Source organism: Lotus japonicus, chromosome 6 (assembly GCF_012489685.1).
Source record: "Lotus japonicus ecotype B-129 chromosome 6, LjGifu_v1.2".
NCBI lineage: Eukaryota > Viridiplantae > Streptophyta > Magnoliopsida > Fabales > Fabaceae > Lotus > Lotus japonicus.
The window spans coordinates 45,072,273-45,081,407 of record NC_080046.1 but is presented as its reverse complement, the minus strand read 5'-3'; the positions used below and the strand labels follow the sequence as shown (position 1 = coordinate 45,081,407).

General features: G+C 43.7%; 1 protein-coding gene across 1 annotated transcript; it reads left to right on the top strand.

The window, feature by feature from the left end:
• The first annotated feature begins 1,952 nt into the window (after positions 1–1,952).
• On the top strand, positions 1,953–3,287 carry LOC130724042 (fatty acid desaturase 4, chloroplastic-like). Its single transcript, XM_057575202.1, has one exon. It carries the CDS (start codon positions 2,096–2,098, stop codon positions 3,026–3,028), a length of 933 nt encoding a protein of 310 aa, XP_057431185.1. The 5' UTR covers positions 1,953–2,095; the 3' UTR covers positions 3,029–3,287.
• Positions 3,288–9,135: the final 5,848 nt, after the last annotated feature.

Below are 9,135 nucleotides of genomic sequence, written 5' to 3'. Positions count from 1 at the left end.
ATGGGTCGATATACATGCATGTTTGACGTTGAATTTTTCTATTGGGGTCTGAGAATGACAATTATAATAAGCAATTCTCAGTAAATGGTATATGTTCTAAAATTTGTTTTTTTTATAGGGAAATTAAATGGTGGAGGGGCAGTATCCATGATGACTGTTAACCAATTGAATAGCCATAGACCCATAGTTGTTTTAGATATCGCGCAATGGATTGCAAATAGGTGAGGTAGTTGTTTTTTCCATATCATGGCTACAAAAAAAGGTCACTGAGTCTTGGGATTGTTATTCCTTCCAACGCAAACAATGTGAGATGAAAATGCAACATGTTATTCGTTAAACTAAAATTTGCGCATAAAGGGAGAAGAAGTTTCTAGTTGTAGCTATTGATGCTAAAATATTAATCTTATATACTACACAATAAAGACACAACATAGAAATTCTCTCTTATGCAATCATTCTCTTATCTACTTTCTTCTTTATTTTCATGGATTTCTAATTTACTACAGAGTTGTGTAGCAAGGATGAACCGACCACTATCCAGTGATCATGTCAAACAATGTGAAATTCACAATGATGATGGTTTTGAAACATGTAGCAAAATGACCATTTTTCTTTTAATTTATTATCAGACTATGAAAGTCAACATGGTGTTTTTCTTGCTTATAAATGTGCATTGGTTTCAATATGATGACATATTTAGAATTAATCTTTGGAACATGACAATGTGCTTAATTGGACCTATTATGGTGTCTTCTAATTTCAAGATCTTTGGATAATCTATGTGACTCATTTTATAGTATGTTTACAAAACAAGTCTTTCAAAGAGGATACTCATGTTTTAATGTATAAGAAATAGTCCATCAACATTAACATTTAATTTTAAAGACAATATGTCTAATTAATACTAAAGCTTAGATGTTGATAAGTGTATAATAACATTTTTACTATTTCAGTCAAACTTGCATTGTTGTCTACAGTTTATAAAATCAATTTATAATTTATAAACCATATAAAATGGATATTAATATATACCAAATATCACCCGTGAATGCACGGGTATAAAACTAGTTACTTTCTTAATGCGAAAGTGTGCAATGTATCTACATGGTGCGGATTTACAGAGATCACACCTTGAATCGCACCGAATAATATATGTTCTCTTCACACCTCTCATTGAGGTGGAGAGGTGGAAGGAGGAGAGAGATAGAAAGAAAAGATAAAGTAAGAAAGAGAAATTATGAGATGTGATAAATGATAAGAGGACAGAGATAAAAATAAAAATAGGTAGAAGTGAGATGTATTAAAATGATGTGTACATATCATTATTGGAGAAATTGAGATCCATGACATTTTTCTCACTAAAATAAGTGCGAGAAAAAATTCCTAATCAAACATTTATAACACGTTATAATGTTATATTCACTTGAGAACGGTCCCACATCACTTGAGAAAAAAAATTCCTAGTCTAACATTTATAACACGTTATATTAATAGCCATATACAATGTCAAACATCCAAGATCATTTGAGAACTATACTGTTATATTCACTTATATAACAGTGTTTACCGCTTAGTGCGCTGACTGTGGGGCGAGAGATTAGTTTCACGACTGTCGGCTGTGGGGATACCTTGGTCAAGACCAAAAAGCTAGACACGAAAAATTACAAACAATCTGTGTTTTGTATATATTTTCCTTTTCTTACGTATTATACCACATTATATATCACATTTATTATATATTATTATTTTTTCAAATCTCACACTGATGTCTACACTAATAAGAGAAATTAATATTTTGATCACACACATTTCAGGTTTTACTTTTGGAAATTTTGTATTGTGAAGAGATATAAAGGGAAAATAATTGTGTCACTATCAAAGTTATCCAATAAGTTCCGATCCCTAGCTAACATCTTCTCTATCGGATTCTATATAAACACCATGCACCCTCCATGTCCTCCCCCACCACACACCACAGCATCCCTTTCTCCTACAAACTCCTTCCCATCACTGCCACCAGCTAGCCCATCACTATTTAACTTTCTCCAAATTTTGCATATCAACTTCTCTCTTATCACATAGTTAAACACTCACAATGTTCTCCTTAGCACAACACAAGTACCTACCAACCTTACACCATCACCAACCTTGCACAAACCGACCATCCCTCCACGCAGTTCGCGTGTCTTGCTCCACAAGACCCTCCGATCCCACACCAAATGTCAAGCACTTAATCATCAAGCCCCGCCTCTCGCCACCACTACCAGTCGCAGCCACCACCACCGCAACCACCCGTCCCACGGACAACGACCCGAGCTTGATATCAGACTGGTCCCACCGTGCATGGACCACAGCAGGGTGCACAATCATCTTGTACACCCTGGCACAATCCATGAACGGTGCGAACAACCTGCAAACACAAGTCGCCCTAGTATTCGCCGCGTTCGCCGGTTATATCACGGCAGATCTCATTACTGGGATCTACCACTGGGGCCTTGACAACTACGGAGATGAGTCCACACCCGTCTTCGGCCCTGCCATTGACAACTTCCAAGAACACCACAAGTGGCCCTGGGTGATCACTAAGCGCCAGTTCGCAAGAAATCTCCACGCGCTGGCACGTAGCGTGACTCTCATCGCGCTCCCAGTAGATCTCATCTTTCATGACCCTGTTCTCCTAGGGTTCATGGGGTGGTGTCTCGGGTGCGTGATGATGAGCAGACAATTCCATTCATGGGCGCACTACCCGAAGAGCCGCCTCCCTAAGGTGGTGGTGGCGTTGCAGGATGCTGGGGTGCTTGTTGGGCGGAGCATGCATGCGGAGCACCACCGGCCACCGTACGTGACGAATTACTGCATCGTGAGTGGGGTTTGGAATCCAGTGTTGGATAGGTTCAAGTTCTTTGAAGCCATGGAGAAAATCTTGTATCGAATGTTTGGGGTTAGACCAAGGTGTTGGGATGATCCTGCTGCTAATGGGTGGTTGGAGGAGAACGATGAGCAGGAAGCTTCTCATATCAAAGCATAAATTTCAAAAAAAAAATAAACAAAAAATTGTTATTGTCCTTTTTCTTCTTTTTTCTGAGGGATCTATCTATTGTTACGTTGCTTATGGCTGCTGATTGTTATGCGATCGATATCATGTGTCTCTCTGTTTGTTTGTATCATAAAAAATGTAAGAATCAAAGTTGTTAATCAGGTTGTATATTTGCAAGTGGATTGATACTGTCTAATGTAATAATATAGTACGTTTGATTGAGATGTTGATTAAAATAATTTTGAACTTAGAGTTTTGAGATATTAATTTAGAATAATGTTTAGTTCATATTGTAAGATCAAGATTTGATCAATGGTTGCATCTCTATATTTTGATGATTACAATTAAGGTTTGTGATGATGAACAATTGTGGTACCCTAACGTTTGTCTTTTTTAGTTGTGACAAACAGGTTCTGAATCTGACCCAAGCCTATTTATTCAGAAGAAGAAGAACCAAGGGATACTAAAAAGAGAGCTCTAAAGCGTACCATGTTCGTTCAGAACAGTGGCAAATCCTTCAGAAGCTCTGAAGATACAAGCTCTCAAGAGGTTCTGAAGAACCAGAGTCAGAAGTTCTGAAGACCAGATGTTCCAGTGGAACGGTCCAGAAGCAGAAGACTCAAGTTCTGAAGACCTGCAAGAAGTTGGTTCTGAAGACCCAAGCTATTCTAGCTCTGACGTTCAGAAGTTCTGAGGAACTTGTTCAGAAGCAGAAGTTGCAAGGTCAGAAGAATCCAAGCTTTAATCTGACAAGGATCAGAAGCTTCACCAACGTTCATCTGAAGCCTTCAGATCTCAAGTCAACTGGTGAAAGGACAAGTCGCTATCATAGTACAACATCGTACAAGCCTCAGTCTGTCCGCCACCTACCTTGTTCAGCCTAGCAGTCTGATATTACAAGATTGCCACTCCAACGGACAAAACCCTAGCAACGGCTACATCACAAGTGTTGGAGTATATAAAGGCTGAAGAAAGAAGAAAGAAAATAAGAAACTTTGCTGAAATCATTCAACACTTACAAACCAATCTCTTAGCATTATTTCTTCACTGTTCTTAAACATCTAAGTTTACTATCAGCTTTTTAGAAGCACTTATTGTAAACCCGAAACCTTTTACACTACATTGTAAAGTTCCTTAAGAGACCAAGGTTGGTCGGATCTTGAGAGGACTGAATCAAGGTTGATTCAGTGTTTAGCTAGTCTTAAGAGGATCGGTAGATCAGCTTCTTAAGAGGATACTAGTGAGAAAATCAGTGTATTGTTAGTCACTTAGCAGGTAGCAAAGTGCAGTTGTAACACTCATTGATTTTAGTGAATTGCCTTCATCAGAAGAAGAAAGAAATCACCTTCACAGGTGGACTGGATTAGCTTGAGCTTTTATCTCAAGTGAACCAGGATAAAATACTTGCGTGCTTTACTTCTTATCCTTCAGCACTTAGTTCTTATCCTTGAGTTTTGAAAAAGTTCTAAAGTATACCCTTTATTCAAAAACTCTATTCAAACCCCCCCCCCCCCCCCTTTCTAGTGTTTTTCGCACCTTCAATTGGCATCAGAGCTCCGGTTCTGATTTAAACACCTAACAGTGTTCAGTGATCCAGAACCTTGTGTGAAAAACAAACAATGGCCCAAGCCAATACTTCCGCTGACAACAACAACAACAATCAACTCAGAGCACCAATCTTTGATGGTGAAAAGTTTGAGTACTGGAAAGATAGAATAGAGTGTTATTTCCTTGGCACTGACCCAGATCTCTGGGATATGGTCATTGAAGGCTATACTGATCCAGTAGATGCTTCAGGAGTGAAGATCCCCCGTTCTGAAATGACTGACGCTCAGAAGAAGCGTTTCAAGGATCATCACAAGGCGAAGTCTATGCTATTCAGCTCAATATCATATATTGAGTATGAGAAGATCTCTGACAAAGAAACAGCAAAATCCATCTTTGACTCCTTGGTCATGACGCATGAAGGAAATGAAGAGGTCAAGGAAACCAAGGCTCTTGCTCTCATACAACAATATGAGCAGTTTAAGATGGAATCTGGTGAAACCATTGAGGAGATGTACTCAAGGTTTCAAACTCTGATTGCTGGAATCAGAGTGCTAAACAAGGGCTACTCTACTGGTGATCATCTTTAGCACCAGGTCCCCCTCCTGCATAGCCCCGGTCGCACTTTCGAGTCATACTTTGCCGCAGCTCGCTGTTTCATCGCAGCCTCTCTGATTCGAGCCTCATCGTGTGTTTCTGACAACAAATCTAACTCTACCGCCATGTTGGCGGAGTTCTCGCCCTCAAACCGTGGCGCTGTTCGCCACGAGCTGCTATCTATTTCTACGGGCAACATGGCGTTCGCCCCGTAGGCCATCCTGAATGGAGTTTCCCCAGTGGTTGAGTGTTGCGTTGTATTGTAGGACCAGATTACAACCGGGAGTTGATCCAACTAGGCTCTCTTTGCCTCTGAGAGTCGGCGCTTCAATCCCCGTAAGATTACCTTGTTCGCCGACTCCGCTTGCCCGTTAGTTTGAGGATGTTCCACTGAAGAGAACCTTCTCTGAATGCCCATCTCTTCGCAGAATTCTCTTGTTTGGTTACTTGCAAACTGCGTCCCATTATCTGAAACGATCGCCCTTGGTACCCCGAATCGGCAACGATTCTTTTCCAGTAAAAACTTACGATCTTGGCTGCAGTAATGCTCGCGAGGGGCTCGGCTTCCACCCATTTGGTGAAGTAATCCACCGCTACGAGGATGAACTTCATTTTGGACCTGGTGGTGGGGAAAGGCCCAACGAGGTCAACTCCCCACATGGCGAAGGGCCATGGGGAGCTAATCGTGGCCAACTGTTCTGCTGGGGCCCTGGGCAAGTCTGCGAACACTTGACATTTTTCGCATTTTTTCACGAATTCTGCACAGTCCTTCCTTATTGTAGGCCAGTAAAAACCTGCTATGAGGACTTTGCTAGCCAGAGACCTTCCTCCAATGTGACTAGCACAAACCCCCCCGTGAACCTCTGCCATGACGGTCTCGTATTTCCCGGGCGGGAGACATCTCGAAAGAGTATCCCATCGAGTAAAGTGTAGTGTCCTGCCTCTCTCCTTTGTTCCTTCGAGTATTTTATCACCTCGCTCGGATCACCCGTCAAGATGTCTACGATAGGGTCCATCCAAGTTCCTTGGCGGTCAACGGAGGCTACCAACTCTCCTTCAAAGCTAGGATTGGCGAGCGTCTCTTGGATCACGCTTCGATTGTTCCCAGGCTTTCGAGTGCTGGCTAATCTCGCCAGGGCGTCCACCCTCTGGTTCTACGCCCTTGGCACGAATTCTACTTCAACCTCTTGCAGCCGACCCATTAGCAGTCGTACGCGCTCTAGATATTTTATCAAGGCCGGCTCCTTCACCTGGAATTCCCCATTTACCTGGTTTGCCTTTGCCACTAGCAACGAGTCCGTTCTAATCAGCAAACTATTAATTTGTACCTCAATTGCTAGCTTCAGCCCGGCGATCAGGGCCTCATATTCTGCCTGGTTGTTGCTGGCTTTCAACTGGAATTTGAGGGACTGCTCTAATACCAACTCCTCAGGCCCTTGTAGCGTGACCCCAGCTCCACTTCCATTGTCATTTGATGACCCATCGACGAACAATATCCACTGCGTGCTCACCTTCTCACCGTCTTCCGGCGTCAACTCCAGCACAAAATCAGCCAAAGTCTGCGCCCCGACCTTCCCCCTTTTGTCGTATTGTAAACCGTATTCTGACAATTCAACTGACCATGCGACAAGTCTCCCTGACAAATCTGGCTTTTGCAACACCTGTCTCAAAGGAAGATCAGTTCTTACTTTTACTTGAAAGCTTTGAAAGTAAGGTCTTAGGCGCCTGGCGGTAACGAGGACGGCGAGCGCCGCCTTTTCTATCTTCTGGTATCTAATCTTCGCCCCTTGAAGTGTATGGCTCACGAAGTAAACTATTTTTTGCTCTCCGTTTACCTCTTGAAGAATGGCGGAGCTGATTGCATGATCGCTGACAGAAAAATACAAGTGTAAAGGGAGGCCTTGGGCAGGTTTTGACAACACGGGTGGTGCGGACAACATCTCTTTGAGGCGTTTAAAGGCTTCTTCGCATTCTGAACTCCACTCGAACGCCGCATTCTTCTTTAAGCACTTGAAGAATGGGGTCGACTTGTCGCCCTTAATGAGGGAGAAACCTGGACAGGGCTGCAATCCACCCTGTCAGGCGCTGCACCTCTTTTACACTGCTGGGGCTTTTCATTTCTTGGATTGCTTTGCACTTATCTGGATTGATCTCAATCCTTCTTGACGTAATCATGAAGCCTAAAAACTTCCCACCCTGTATACCAAAAGAACACTTCTCCGGATTGAGCCTCATATTATGTTTTCGTAGCCTGCCAAAACCCTCCGTCAAATCCTCATGATGGCTTGATCCCAAAATCGATTTCACGATCATATCATCGACATATACCTCCATGTTCCTTCCTACTTGACCCTCAAATACCCTATCCATCAACCGCTGATACGTCGCCCCTGCATTCTTCAGCCCAAAGGGCATAGTTTGATAACAGTAGTTTACCCTAGCGGTCATGAAGGCCGTTTTGTCTTCATCCGACGGGTGCATCTTGATTTGGTGATATCCCGAATAGGCATCCATCAGACTCAGCAGCTCATTTCCCGACGCTCCATCCACTAGCTTGTCTATGCTCTGTAATGGATAAGAATCTTTTGGACACGCCTTGTTTAGGTCTGTGTAGTCTACACACATCCGCCATTTTCCGTTCGCCTTCTATACCATTACCACATTCGCCAGCCAAGTAGGATACTTAATTTCCCGGATGAAGTCCGCTGCTAGTAATTTGTTCACCTCTTGCTGGATTGCCTTCTCCTTTTCATCGCCCATTCGCCGGCGCGTCTGGGTCTCTGGTTTAATTACGGGATTTAGCGCCAGCCTGTGGCAAATAAAGTTCGGGTCTATCCCTGGCATGTCTTTGTGACTCCAATCAAAGAGGTCCAAGTTCTCGCCCAATAGCTTTGATAATCTCTGTTCCTGGGCCTCAGTCAGTCGGATCCCTATCTTGAGTATCTTCTCGCCAAATTTCAGTTCCTTGGTCTCCTCGATCGGCGTGGGCCTGTTGACTCGCCCTTCGCCCCTTGGATCTAGGTTTTCCTCCGGCACATTGACCTTATTGCATCGGTGTCCCACCAAAGTGTTCATTTTCCCGTACCGGTCTACCGTGTTGTAGTAGCACTCCCTCGCCGTTTTCTGGTCCACAGCCACTCTCCCAATTTGTCCATTCGGCAAAGAATATTTAACCGCCAAGTGTGCCGTCGAAATCACAGCGCACAGCCGGTTCAAGGTGTTTCTGCCAATTATCATGTTGTACGATCCCTCCGTTCCTAGGATCAAGTATTTCACCCTCAGCGTCCTAGCGTTCTCTCGCTCGCCGAATGTGGTATTAAGGTCAAGGACGCCTCTCACCCATACTTGCTCGCCCGCAAACCCCACCAGAGTCCCTACATAAGGAGTGAGATCTACCTCACTCAAGCCGAGCCGATCAAATACCCCGCCGTAAATGATGTCTGTTGAACTCCCTTGATCCAAAAGTACTCGTTGTACATTAAGTTGGTTGACCCGAAGGAGGATTACAATCGGATCGTCTAGATGTGGCTTTATTCCAACGAAGTCATCGGACGAAAAGGTAATGTCTGGATGTGAAAAACCGAAAGGAACTTCTGCTACTGTGTTCACTGCTCTAGCATACCGCTTCCTAGCTGCACTGGTGACTCCTCCTCTCCAAACCCTCCGGCAATCGTGTGTACTTCTTTGGGTATTGGAGCTCTACCGCCCTGCACTCTAGTAGGTCTTCCTGCCGCTTTCAGTTTTCCAACTTCACGCTGCAACGTGCGGCACTCCTTTGTGACGTGGCCTATGGCCTGGTGATAAACGCACCACTCACCTCCCAAATCGCCGCTTATTCACGTTGTTAACGACTCTCGGAGGATTTCCGATGTAGACAGTTTGTCCAGGCGCGCCAGCTTTCCTTTTAGAGATGAGTTTCTCCATTCCTTCAAGGATTTCCAATAGCTTTCCCTTTG